General features: G+C 38.7%; 1 protein-coding gene across 1 annotated transcript in view; it reads right to left on the minus strand.

The window, feature by feature from the left end:
- Positions 1–613: 613 nt before the first annotated feature.
- The window catches only part of LOC119520352 (zinc finger protein 57-like), a 29595-nt gene continuing 15014 nt past the window's right edge, over positions 614–15194 (minus strand). The window contains exons 5-7 of the mRNA XM_037818149.1: positions 4847–4973; positions 4244–4427; positions 614–3860 (exon numbers count right to left, since the gene is read on the minus strand). Coding sequence (XP_037674077.1) covers positions 2483–3860; positions 4244–4427; positions 4847–4973 — 1689 coding nt within the window. The 3' untranslated portion in view covers positions 614–2482. The remainder of the gene's footprint in view (positions 3861–4243; positions 4428–4846; positions 4974–15194) is intronic.

Raw genomic sequence — 15194 nt, forward strand, 5'->3', positions numbered from 1 at the left:
CCAAATAAAATGGAAATAAAAATGGCTAAAAAGCAAATGAAAAAATGCTCACCTTGACTAGCTGTTAGGTAAATGCAAATCAAAACCACAATTAGATATTTCACACCTATCACAATGGCTGCTATTAAACAAATATTAAACTACAACTGTTGGAAGATGTGGTGAAATAGGAACACAATCATTGCTGGTGAGAACATAAAATGGTAAACTGCTGTGGAGGATGACTTGGCAGTTCCTCAGAAAGCAAAGTGTAGAGTTGCCTTATGATCCAGCAATCCTGCTACCTGGTACATACCCAGGAAAACTGAAAGCAGAGATGCAGACACTTGCACACCAATGTTCATAGTCACATTATTCGTAATTGCCAAAAGACGGAAACCCAAGTGTCCATCAACCAATGAATGGATAAACAACATGTGGTATATACAGATGATGGGGTATAATTCAGCAGAAAGAAGGAATGAAGTCCTGAAGTATGCAACAACATGGATGAACCTTGAGGACATTATTTTGAGGGAAGTAAGACACAAAAGGACAAATATTGTATGATCTCACTAATATGAATTATAATATGCAAACATATACATAAAATCTAGAATATAGGTTACCAGGACATAGAAAGAGGCTAGATGGGGGAGTGGCTGCTTGACATGTGCATAATTTTTAACTAGGTTGAACTTAAACATTTGGAAATGGATAGAGGTGACAGTAGCACATTATTGTGAGTATAATTAACAGTGCTGAAGGGCAGCTGAACGTGGTGACAAGTGGAAGTTTAGAGTCCTGTACGTCACTAGAAGGAAAGCTGGAGGTTAAAACATAGGAACGTATAACACAATGAATCTGTGGTAGGCAATGACTGTGATTAACTGTACAAATATAAAAAAAATTCTTTCATGAATTAAAACAAATGTATGACACTATTTATAGGAAGTTAATAAATGTGATGTATGGGGGAAATGAATCTATTGCAAAGTATGGACTATAGTTAATAGAAATACCTTAATATTCTTTGATGAATAGTAACAAATGTACCACACCAATACTAGGGGTCAATCATTGTGTGTGTGTTGGGGGGAAAAAAGGGTAAAGGAGGTTTGGGGTTTTCTTTTTTCTTTTCTTGGAGTAAAGAAAATGTTCTAAAATTGGTTTTGATGATGATTGTACAACCATGTGATGACACAGTGAGCCATGGACTGAATGCTTTGGATCAACTGTATGGTGTGTGAATGTATCTCAATAAAGTTGCATTAAAAAGTTAAAAAAGGAGAAATGATGTTTATGTTACCATAACAATTTAATAGAAACTAAATATATTTTAAAATGGACATCGATTTTAATCGCATATGATAAAACATAATGATCGAAGACATACTGGAGAATTCCATTCTACTTAAGGCACAGGAACCACACAGAATCTCCCTGCTACGAGGAAGGGTGTTATCCTCCCATGGAAGGACTGGGTCAGCACGGTCACCACACGTGCAGTTGGGGACTGAATTCCCATCTGGTTTCTCTTTTTGACTGCACCCCTATAGCTGGCATGTTGTAATTAAGAACATAAAGCCACTAGCAGTATTAATAGATCCTGATCCTTGCTGTACAAATTAGACTAAGTAGAGGGGTGTCAGAAACTTAGAGAACATTCTCAACCATGACATTTGGAATCAGTGGCCCAATGGACACACTGGGTCATGCGGGAACATGCAATATTCGAATGTATCACTGATGTAGAGCATGTGAAGGAGTCAATCTGTGAAAGACCACACCTCTCGAAAATCAGAGTCAAGCAGTTGGTGCTGTTTTGAGGATGTTCTTGAACGGGACGGTCAAGAAACAGGAAGAAACAAGGAAAAGGTGCAGGAAACTGGTCCCAATTTGCCTATGCATGTCTTATCTCCCTGTCTGTGCCTGCAAAACTTCAGTAATGGCCTTTTAACTTCTGCATCCCAATCTTGTACAATTAGGACGGTGGATTCTGTCATGCATCCATAACAAAACTGAACTCTAGAAAATTTACTTGCCAACGTTACCTATGTTGACACAGCACATCCAGGAAAGCCGTCTCTAACTCTAGATTTTGTGATCATACCACAGGTCTGACTTCTTAATTCAAACTTAGTGTCCAAATCCCAGTGAGAAGCAAAAACCAAGGGCCAAAGAGGAAAAGATGCAAAATGGTTCACATAAGAATATACTCTTTGATAAACTATTTACAAATACACATCAATCACTTATTAGCAAGGGAAATATGATATATGAAGTTTTGGGAATATTCCACATGAGTTGAGTAGCATCAGGCATTCTCAGGTTATTTATAGGGCCTCCTCCCAGTGTGATCTTCCACATGGTTTCGTAAGGATGAGGACCAAGTGATGGCTTTTCCATGTTTTTCACATTGATAGGGTTTCTAGTCAGGGTGAATCCTCAGGTTTTTGTGCAGATAAGGTCCACTTGAAGTTTTCCCCACACTGTGTCATTTTTAGGGTTTCTTCTCACTATGCCTTCTCATGTGGCTTCTAAACGATGAGGACCAGCCAAAAGCTTTCCCACATATTTCACATTTATACTGCTTCTCTCCCGTATGTGTTCTAATATGTCCTTGAAAAGACTCAGACCACCGGAAGACTTTGCCACAGTAATTACATTCATAGGGCATCTCTCCAGTGTGAATCCTTTTATGTCGTACAAAGGATTCTGGAAAAGCAAAGCCTTTACCACACTGTTTACACTGATAGGGTTTCTCTCCAGTGTGCATTCTCACATGTCCTTTAAAGTATCTGAGCAAACGGAAGCCTTTCCCACAATACCCACATTCAAAGGGCTTCTCTCCATTGTGAATCATTAAGTGTCCTTTTAATGAACTATGACATCGGAAGGCTTTGCCACATTGTTTACACTCATAGGGATTCTCTCCGGTGTGCATTCTCACATGTATTGTAAAGCCTGTAAGTGAACGGTAGGCTTTCCCACAATACTTACATTTATAGGGCTTTTCTCCAGTGTGAATCCATTCATGCTTTCGAACTGACCGGACACAAGTGAAGGCTTTACCACACTCTTTACACTCATAGGGTCTCTCTCCAGCATGCATCCTGACGTGTCCTTTAAAGGAGTCACGCGAACTGAAGGCTTTCCCACAATACTGACATTTAAAGGGCTTTTCTCCAGTGTGAATTTTTCCGTGTCTTTGAAAGGATTGGGAATACCTGAAGTTTTTACCACATTGTTTACAATGATAAGGTTTCTCCCCCGTGTGAACCCTGTCATGTCTTCGAAAGGAGGCAGAAGAAGTGAAGGTTTTAGCACATTGTTTACATTCATAGCGATTCTCTTGAGAGTGTGTTATCATGTGTTTTCTAAAGGATCCGAGATAAACGAACTCTTTCCCACATTCCTTACATTTACCTGTCTTCTCTCCACTGTAAGTTCTCACGTGGCTAGTAAAACTTGAGAACTCATTGACGACATTCCCAGATTGCTGGGATTCGTAAGTTTTACCTGAAGTGTGAGTCCTGATGTGTTCACTGAACCAATAGTGATAACGGAAGATTTTCCCACAAAATTTACATATGTAGGTTTTCTTTCCACAGTTAGTTCTCGTGTATTTTCTTAGGTAGGAGGGATGACTGCAGGCTGGCCCACTTTCCTGAGAGCCATCTGGTTTGTGTCCAGGAAGTGACCTGATGTGCCGCTTCAGAGAGGAACGATATACAAAGGTTTTTCCACACTTACTGCATTCATAGAGACCTGCTCCAGAAGGGGTTTTCTTGTGCAGATGAAGATTTGGCATCTGATTCAAGGTTTCTCCACATTGATAACTTTCATTATTTTCACAGACTCTCTCTCCTATATGACTTCTAAAAATGAGAAGCACATAACAGTTTATTATTGAACTAATATTTATTCTTGAGTATAAGAACTACATTTTCACCATTTTCAGTGAAAGTGGTGTTCTACCCTGTGTGAACTGACTGATAGTCCAATAAGCATTCTGAATGTTCTGGAAGATAGCATGACCCTAGTCATCATTAAAAGTGTTTCTCATATATGGGGTTCCCTGATATTGTTTCCAATTGAATTATGTTTGCAAACACTGAACAGGAATGTCACATTTATGAAAAAAAGTATTTTAGGTAAAATTCTCTGAAAAAAATAAATTTGAAGCTGGGTGTGACTTATTTGTTTTTAAAGTTCATGATGTACTAATATTCTCTTTTGAGAAATCATTTCTCTTACTTACCGGTGATGCCTCTCCAGTGTTTTGTGCTGATTTTCAATGTTATGGTCTGCCAAATATTTTCGTGCAGCACAGGCACTAGAATGATTGCTTGTGAATTTTGCCATTATCTGTTCCTTGCGTGTCTTTTGCTTAAAAATAGCCTCGTGAGCAACTGATCCATTGGTTTGTAATTGAGCCTCCTCATCTGTAAAAATGAGAGAAAAAATATTATATGGAAGGTACCAGGGACCAAAGAAGATGTCTAAGGGTTTTGCTGTTTCAGATTGTCATCAGAAACAGGCACTAGGATTCAATTAACAGGCAATTTAATAAACACAGTAAAACTATCCCAATCTTGAAAAGAACCCTCGCAATGTGCACCCAAGAAAACTATATTCACTCTGATGAGACTAAAGGCGCTTTAATTGTCTTACTCAAGACAGGAAAAAGTTTAATGAATAGATTTTCATTGTCATGGAAATAGCAGATTCTAGGTCCCTGATGGCTGAGACCACACCTCTCTTATTTACCCATACACCCTTCCCACATACAAAATGGCAGCAGTGTAGAGCAAGCAATACCTGTTCTCTGAATGACTAACTGAAGGAATGATGTCATCCTTACCTACTGAGGAGAGGTTCCCGAAGGTTTCCAGCATCACATCTCTGTAGAGTCTCCTCTGAGTAGAATCCAGCAAAGCCCACTCCTCCAGGGTGAAGTCCACAGCCACATCCTCAAAGCTCACTGAGTCCTAAAACAGCCCACATAAGTGTGTAGGAAGACGGGTAAGAATGACAGCACTGGGATCTACACTGAATTCATAGAAAGCTGGCATCAGATTCTGTAAACTCTAGACATTCACTTCATGACTTGGCTGTCAGAGCTGGTCCTGGCCACACTCCCTTCTTCAGAAACTGAACACCACCAACGACACATTGAACTTATCTCTACATTTTTATTATAGTGAAGGTTGCGCATCTGTTAATGTAAAAAAATTGCACACTTAAAATAGATAAGTGGATGGTGTGTAGACTGTCAGTAAAACTAACTGGTACGACGGTAAAAACTAATTTTACCCAAGTAGTAAAGTCAAATAAAGGAGAGAAAAAAGATCCTAATAGAAAAATTTAGACAAGTCATTAGATAGTATCAAAGCAGAATGCAATAAGTGAAAGATAGCACCTGTTCTTAAAAAGAACTCAATGCCACCAAGATATCACTTCTCCCAAAAGAGACAAATAGTCCTTACAAAATTCCATTAAATACCCCCAAAATATTTTTTAGGACTTAAAAAATATGCTGTCTCCAAAACTAATATGAAAAACAAATCTCAAAACATTGCCGGTCTTCTCAAGAACAAGGTGAAGACTTGCCTCACCTCATATATATCAAAGATTCTTAAACTACAGTAATCCAATCATATAGTATTAGCAGGGAGATAAATAGAATAATGGCAAAGAAAAGTCTTGAGCAAACCCCCATGTGTATGGAAATCTGTTGAATGAAATAACAGGTATGGCAGAGCACTGGTGGAAATGACATACACTTTTATACATGGGCCAGGGACAAACTGTTATCTAAATGGGGTACTCATATTGTATTCACATCTAATCCACAGACAATTATAAATTTACCATAGATTTAAATGTGAAAGAAAAACTAGAATACCTCCAGAGTTACAGGCAAATGATTCGATGATGTAAGAATACATAAAATTTTCTCATATATGAATAAGCCATAAAGGAAGAGACTGACAAACACCACTATATTAAATTTTAAGTGAGTGAAACAATAAACCACAAACTGGGGGTAAATTATCTGCAATATGTAATAATATTGAAGAATGAGTGCAAAGATTAATGCACCAGGGCTTCCGGGAAATTGGCAGAATAAGGAGGGAGCTGTAGGGCTTGCTCCTCTCCCAAAAGCACTGAGTGGGAAGGCAGAAACTGTCCAAGTAAATTGCTCTGGGACTCTGGAGACCAGCTGACTTCTGTGCAGCATCCAGGGAAGCGTGGGACAAAGTGACTGAGAAACCACAGAGACTGTAATTCCATCTGTGGCTCCTGGTGCCCACTGCCCACCCAAGGCAAGCAGCATCAGGTAGTTCAATCCCTGCCTGATGGGCTGCTGTGGACTGGGAAGACCACCATAGTCCTCAACCCAAGTACAGAGGGGAACGCAGCCCAGTACGGATCCAATTATTGGCTGGTGAATTTAGACTGCTAGATCCCACTGCTCTAGGCTGTCCCAGTCGGGTGCCCAGGCCACTGTTTCAATGTCAGAAGCAGAACTAGAAAAGGGCTAAAAATAGCCTGCCGTCCAAGGGCTGAGGGAAATAGGCTGCTGAAGAGTGCATTTGCTGGGCAGGTCAGGAAAGCACACTTTTGGGCAAACTTCAAAAAGGAAGTTTGGCCAAACCACCGTCTGCTGGGCTGGCAAGGAAAGTGTATTCTTGGGAAGCTGAAGGAAAAAAAAAAAAAAAAAGATTTGGGGAGTCTTTCTTGATCCTCTTTCCCAGGGCCCTTTGGATCCAGCCTATTTCCCTGAATGGGTAACTGGCCTTATTTTGGCTGGGAAATACTGACAAACCGACTGTCAAAGAAGATCCTTAACACAAACCCAATCAACAACAAAATCCTAGACAAGAGAAAAACCAACTTTAAGAATAAACCCATTAAGATAATCAGATGCCCGCCCAGGTATCACAAAATCAAACAACAAACAAAAAGAACATGTCATACTACAAAGCAGGAAGATATGGCCTACTCAAAGGAACAAATTAAAAAGTCAGAGGGGATACAAAATTTGGAACAACTAATCAAAGAAGTTCAAACAAATCTCCTAACTCAATTCACGGTTATGTAGGAAAAAGTGGCTAAAGAGATAAAGGACATTAAGAAGACACTGGGTGAGCATAAGGAAGAATTTGAAAGTACACAAAGAAAAATAACAAAGAAAAATAAATCTTATGGGAATGAAAGTCACAATAGATGAGATTAAAAATACATTAGAGGCACACACGGATTTGAATAGCAGAAGAAAGGATCAGTGACCTAGAAAACAGAACATCTGAAATTGAACAGACTAAAGAATGAGTAGAGAAGAGAATGGAAAACTTTGAATGGGGTCTCAGAGAAATGAATGACAACATGAAACACACAAACATGTGTCACTGGTGTCTCAGGAGAAGAGAAAAGTAGCAGAAGGAATGTGCTGGTTTGAAACCGTTATGGACCCCAGAAGAGCATGCACTTTTAATCCAATCTTGTTAGGTGGAACCTTCTGATTGTTTCCATGGAGACGTGACCCACCCAACTGTGGGTGAGACCTTTGCTTAAATTATTTCGGTGGAGATGTGACCCTGCCCATTCTGGGTAGGGGTTAGTTAGATCACTGGAGTCCTGTAAGAGATCTCAGAGAAGCTGAGAGATGTTTTAGAGATAAGTGAAGATATATAATCCAGAGTTTGCCTGTGGGAAGAAGCTAAGAGCTGACACAGATGCTTGGAGACACTGGGAGATGCAGACAGAAGGATGTTGGGAGATGCAGACAGAAGGACGTTTGGAGATGTTAAGCTAAGAGATGAAGCCCAGAGTTTGCCCTGGAGAAGCTAACAGAGGACCCCCAGATGTGTAGAGAGAAATGCCCTGGGAGAACAAGCAAGAATGCACAGTGGATGAGAGAGAAGCTAAGAGAGTTGGAAGCCCAGAGACATTTTGGAGAAAGCAATTTGAAACCAGAACCCGGGAGCAAAGGACCAGCAGATGCCAGCCACATGCCTTCCCAGCTGACAGAGGTGATCTGGACGCCATCAGCCTTTCCTTAGTGAAGGTATCCTCATGTTGATGTCTTAGTTTGAACACTTTTATGGCCTTAGAATTGTAAATTTATAACATAATAAATCCCCTTTATAGAAGCCAATCCATTTCTGGTATTTTGCATAACAGCAACTCTAGCAAACCATAATAAGGAATACTTAATGAAACAATAGCAGAAAATTGCCCAATTCTTATTAAAGACATAAATATGCATATCAAAGAAATGCAATATATTTCAAGCAGAATAAATTCAAAGAGACCCACTCCAAGACAAATGCTAATCAGAATGTCAAATGTCAAAAACAAAGAGAATTCTGAAAGCAGCAAGAGAAAATCAATTCACCACATACAAGGGATGCCCAGTAAGACAAAGGCCCAATTTCTCAGCAGGAACTATGGAGGCAAAAGGTAATGGTACGATATATTTAAGATAGTGAAAGAGGAAAACTGCCAGTCAAGAATTTGTCATCCAACAAAGCTGTCTTCAAAAACAAGGGGGAGTTTAAAATATTGACAGATAAACAGAAGCTGAGAGAGTTCATTAGCAAGAGATCTGCCCTTAAGAAATACTAAAGAGAGTTATGCAAGCTGAAAAGAAAAGACAGAAGAGAGAGGCTTGGAGGAGAGTGTAGAAAAGAAAATATCAGTAAGGGTAACTAGAATGATAAAAAGAGAAAAAAATAAGACAAAAGACAAAGAATAAAATGGTTGAAGTAAAAGTAGTGACTTTACAATTAAAACACTGACTGTTAATGGATTAAAATCTCCAGTCAAAAGACACAGACTGGCAGAAAGGATAAAAAAAAACATGACCCATCCATATGCTGTTTAAAAGAGACTCATTTTAGATCCAAAGATACAAATAGGTTGAAAGTGAAAGGCTGTAAAATGATGTTCCATGCAAACAATAACCACAAAAGAGTTGGGGTAGCTATATTAATATCAGAAAAAAAATAGACATTAAATGCAAAAAATGTTGTGAGACAAAGAAGGCCATTATATATTAAAAAAAGGGGCAACTCACCAAGAAGAAATAAACATAAATATCTATGCCCCTAACTAAAGTGCCGCAAAGTACAAGAGGCAAGCACTGGCAAAGCTAAAGGGAATAATAGATGTCTCTACAATAATAGTTGGAGAGTTCACACACCACTCTCATCAACAGAAAGGACTTTAGAAACAGAAGATCAACAAGGAAACAGAGAAATTAAATAATATGATAAATGTACTAGACCTAACAGACATATATACAACACTGCCCCCCAAGACAGCAGGATATACATTCTTCTCAAGTGCTCATGGACCATTGTCCAGGATAAACCTGTGTTGGGTCACAAAACAGGTCTCAATAAATTTTAAAAGACTGAAATTATACAAAGCACTTTCTCTGATCATAATGGAATGGGGCTGGAAATCAAAGACAGAGAACTTGAAAATTCACAAATATATGGAGGATAAACAACACATTCTTAAACAATCAGTGCACCAAAGAAGAAATTGCAAGAGAAATCAGTAACTATCTCAAAAATAACAAAAACGAGATCACAACATATCAAAAGTTATGGGATGCAGTGAATGCAGTGCTAAGAGGGAAATGTGCAGCCCTAAATGCCGACATTAAAAAGGAAGAAAGAGCTAAAATCGAAGACCATTGAACATTTGGAAGAACTAGAGAGAAAACAGCAAACTAATCACAAAGCAAGCAGAAGAAAAGAAATAAAGTTAGAGCAGAAATAAATGAAATTGAGAAAAATATAGAATCAACAAAACCAAACTTGGTTATTTGAGACCAACAAAGATGGCAAACCCTTAGCTAGACTGACAAAAAAAGAGAGAAGATGCAAATAAATAAAATCAGAAATGAGAGGGCGGATCATTACCACGGACCCAATAGAAATAAAAAAGAGGATACTATGAACAACTCTATGCTAACAATTTAGAAACATTAAATGAAATGGACAATTTTCTAGAAACACATGAAAAACCTACACTGACTCAAGAAATAGACCTCAACAAACCAATCACAAGTAGAGACTGAATCAGTCAATAAAAACATCCCAACAGAGAAAAGCCCAGGACCAGATGGCAAATTTTACCAAGCATTCCAAGAACTAATACCAACTCTGCTCAAACTCTTGCAAAAAATGGAGGAGGAGGAAACAGTACCTAATTCATTCTGTGAAGCCAACATCACCCTAATACCGAAGCCAGATAAAGACACTACAAGAAAATGACAGCCCAATCTCTCTAACGAATATAGATGCAAAAATCCTCAACAAAATACTTGCAAGTCAAATCCAACAGCGCATTAAAAGAATTGCACACCATGATCATGGGGTTTTATTCCAGGTATGCAAGGGTGGTTCAATACAAGAAAATTAGTATGTAACACACATTAACAAATCAAAGGGGAAAAAACACATGACCATCTCAACTGATGCAGAAAAGGCATTTTGACAAAATTCAGCATGCTTTCTTGATAAAAATACACTGACAGTTAGGAATAGAAGGAAACTTCCTCAACATGAAAAAGGGCATATATGAAAAACCCACAGCTAACTTCACACTCAATGGCAAGAAACTGAAAGCTTTCCCTGTAAGATTGGGAAGAAGACAGGGACGCCCACTGCCACCACTGTTATTCAACATTGTGTTAGAAGCTCTAGTTAGAGCAATTAGGCAAGAAAATGAAATAAGAGGCATCCAAATCAGAAAGGAAGAAGTAAAACGTTCACTATTTGCAGATGACATGATCCTGTATTTAGAGAATACTGAAAATTTAACAACAAAGCTACTAGAGCTAACACATGAGTTCAGCAAAGTGGTGGGATATAAGATCAACATGCAAAAATCAGTAGTGTTTCTAAACACTTGTAAAGAGTAATCTGAGGAGGAAATCAAGAAAAAAATTCCATTTACAATAGCAACTACAATAATCAAATATCTAGGAATAAAGTTAACCTAGGATAGTAAGGACCTATATTCAGAAAACTACAAAACATTGCTAAAATAAATCAAAGAAAACCTAAGCAGATGGACAGACATTTCATGTTCATGGATTAGAAGACTCAATATCATTGGCAGTTCTACCCAAATTAATTCACAGACTGAATGCAATCCCAACCAAAATTCCAACAGCCCACTTTGCAGAAATGGAAGAGCTAATTATCAAATTTATTTGGAAGGGTGAGGGGCCTTGAATAGCCAAAAACACCTTGAAAAGAAGAATGGAGCTGGAGGATTCCACTTCCTGACTTTAAAGCACATAACAAAGCTACAGAGCTCAAAACAGCACATAGTACTGGCATAAAGATAGATGTATTTAGCAATGGAGTCAAACTGAGAGTTCAGAAAAGATTCTCACATCTGGGGCGAACCAATTCTTGCCAAGGCTGCCAAGTCTACTCAACTGGGACAGAAGAGTCTCTTCAACAAATGGTGCAGGGAGAACTGGATATCCATATCAAAAAGAATGAATAAGGATCTCTATCTCATACCTTATACAAAAATTAATTCAAAATGGATCAAAGACTTGAATAGACACTTTTCCAAAGAAAAAACACAAATGGCTAAAAAGCACATAAAAAGACCTCAACTTCACCAACTATTAGGGAAATGCATATCAAAACCACAAAGAGGTATTATTTCACACCTACTAGAAAGGTTACTATTAAACAAACAGAAAATACAAGTGTTGGAGAGGATGTGGAGAAACAGGAATAGTTACTCACTGCTGGTGGGAATGTAAAATGGTGCAGCTGCTGTGGAAGACAGTTTGGCAGCTAAGTCTAGAGCTGCCACGTGACCAGGCAATCCCACTACTAGGTATATACTCAAGAACTGAAAGCAGGGACATTGTGAACAGATATTTGCACACCAATGTTCATAGTGTTTGTGCCAGTTTAGATATATTATGTCCCCCAAGAAAAAGTCATGATCTTTTGATCCAATCTCACGGGATACTGGGATTAGGTTGTTTCCATGGAGATGTGACCCATCCAACTATGAGTGACACCTTTGGTTAGGGTGTGACCTCTGATTGAATATTTCTATGGAGGTGTGGCCCCGCCCATTCAGCGTGGGCCTTGATTAGTTCACTGGAGTCTTAAAAAGGGGCTCACAAACAGAAGGACCTCAGAGCTGCAGCTGAGAGACATTTTGAAGATGGCCATTGAAAGCTGATATTTTGGAGAACCCTATTTTTAAAACACAACCTGGGAGCAAGCAGACACCAGCCATGTGCCTTCCCAGTTAACAGAGGTTTTCCGGATGCCAATGGCCTTTATCCAGTGAAGGTACCCTATTGTTGATGCCTTACTTGGACACTTTATGGCCTTAAGACTGTAACTTTGTAACCAAATAAACCCCCTTTATAAAAGCCAATCCATTTCTGGTATTTTGTATAACGGCAGCATCAGAAAACCGAACAGTATTATTATTCACCATAGTCAAAAGATGGAAGCAACCCAAGTGTCAATCACTGATGAATGGATAAACAAATACATACGATGGAATGCTATTCAGCAATAAGAAGGAATGAAATCATGAAGCATGTGACAACATGCAAGCACCTGGAGGACATTATGTTGAGTGAAATAAGCTAGACACAAAGAGACAAACATAGTATGATCTCACTAACACATACCAAATATAATGAGCAAACTCTGGGAGTTAATGTCTAGAATACAGGTTATGAGAAGATAGAATTAGGATAGAAAAGGGGAACCGATGCTTAATTTATAGAGAATTTTTCAGTAAGATTGATTGTAAATGTTTGGAAATGGATAGAGGTGATGGTGGCACATTATGAAGTGTGTAGATAACAGTGATGAATCGAGGGTGTGATTGTGGTTGAAAGGGGAAGTTTAAGGTTGTGTATATCACTAGAAGGAAAGCTAGAGGATGAAACAAGGGACTGTATAACACAGTGAGCCCTGTTATGGATGATGGTGATTAATAGTACAAATTCAAGAATGTTCTTCCTGTATTAGAACAAATGTATGTCACAACTACAAGGTGTTGATAATAGTGTGGGATATGGGTGAAAATGCACCTAATGCAAACTATGGACTATAGTTAATAGCAATATCTTAATGTTCCTCCATCAATTGTAACAAAAGGTACCACACTGATGCTAAGTTTCAATATTAGAGGGGACAAGGAGCATGGGGTTTTTCTTTTCAGAGCTATGAAAATTTTCCAAAATTGATTGTGGCGAGGAATACACAGCTGTGATTATACTGAGCCACTGATTATACACTATGGATGGATTGCATGGTGTGTGAATAACATTGTTTTGAAAAAAATAAGAAAAAGAACAGTAAACAAATCTTAAACTCTAGTTAATGATATGCACCTGAAGTGTTGAGGGGTGACGTGGACTAATGTCTACAACTTACTTCGAAATGCATCAAAAATAAGATGGATGGTTCAATTGATAAGAGTGATGGATGGCAGCATGGTAACAAATGTAGAACTGAGGTGGTGGGTTAAAAAAAATGAACGGAGAAATGAATAAAAAATGGGAAAATGAAAAAATGTGTCTAACAAAAGGTGAAACACCATGTGATGGCTAATTTTCCAATGCCAACTTGCCTGGGATGTGGTGCCCACTTGTTTGGTCAAATACTATTCCTGATGTTGCTGTGAAGGTATTTTGTAGATGTGATTAGCATCTATAATCAGCTGCCTTTAAGTAAAGGGGATTCCCCCCAATAATATGGGTGAGCCCCACTGAATCAGGAGAACCCTGTCTGGTACACACATAGGACTAAAGATCACCCTCACAGGCAATGACCAAAGAGCAAACAGCAAAATAAAATCTCAAGTAGATGCCCTTGGCAAGATTGTTGCTGCAAAGGAGAGGCTAGGCCTGCCTATAATTGTGCCTAAAGCCTCCTCCCGAATGCCTCTTTGTTGCTCAGATGTGGCCCTCTCTCTCTGGCTAAGCCAACTTGAAAGGTGAAATCACTGCCCTCCCCGCTACGTGGGATCAGACACCCAGGGGAGTGAATCTCCCTGGCAACGTGGAATATGACTCCCGGGGAGGAATGTAGACCTGGCATCCTGGGACGGAGAACATCTTCTTGACCAAAAGGGGGGATGTGAAAGGAAATGAAATAAGCTTCAGTGGCAGAGAGATTCCAGAAGGAGCCGAGAGGTCACTCTGGTGGGCACTCTTACACACAATTTAGACAACCCTTTTTAGGTTCTAAAGAATTGGGGTAGCTAGAAGTAAATACCTGAAACTATCAAACTACAACCCAGAACCCCTGAATCTTGAAGATGATTGTATAAAAATGAAATTTATGAGGAGTGACAATGTGATCGGGAAACCCATATGGACCACACTCCCCTTTGTCTAGTTTATGGATGGATGACTAGAAAAATAGGGGCAAAAAAAAAAAAAAAGCACCAGTGTTCTTTCTACTTTAATTGTTCTTTTTTCACTTTAATTTTTATTCTTATTATTTTTGTCTGTGTGGTAATGAAAATTTTCAAAGATTAATTTTGGGGTTGAACGCACAACTATATAATGGTACTGTGAACAGCTGAATGTACACTTTGTATAACTGCATGGAATGTGAATATATCTCAAAAACATTGAATTAAAAAAAAAACTCAAGTAGATCCAATTTCATGCCAATGAGAAGGGCAAAAATAAGTGAATCACATAGTCCCAAGTACTGATGTTCATATGGAATTAATGCATAATTACAAACAGGTGGTGGGAAGGTGAACTGATACGCTCCATTGCCACTTCCTAGTAAATCTGAACTTGGCCATGATCCACAATGTGTGGAGGTTTATTATGCAATTAAACTCAGGAGACTGAAACAAGAGTGACAGGAGCAGTAAAAAAATAAAAATGAATTTCATAACACACAAACATAAGCATTGATATGAGGGTTAAATTGAGCCTCATAGACCAGCATGTGAGAAACACACTGAAGTAGGGAAACCACAGAAAACCCATTTGGGAGTAATCCCACTAATATTCATTTATTGAAAGTTCAACAGAGTTTCCTAAAACTGCTTAACAGAAAATAATGAAAGGGTAAAGTTATGAAGAGAAACAAGAAAATCAGGACAGTGGGCATCAGCTGGTGATATAGATGCAAGTTCAGGAAACGGCAGATCGGAAGATTCTA

Source organism: Choloepus didactylus, chromosome 25, assembly GCF_015220235.1.
Source record: "Choloepus didactylus isolate mChoDid1 chromosome 25, mChoDid1.pri, whole genome shotgun sequence".
Classification (NCBI taxonomy): Eukaryota; Metazoa; Chordata; class Mammalia; order Pilosa; family Megalonychidae; genus Choloepus; species Choloepus didactylus.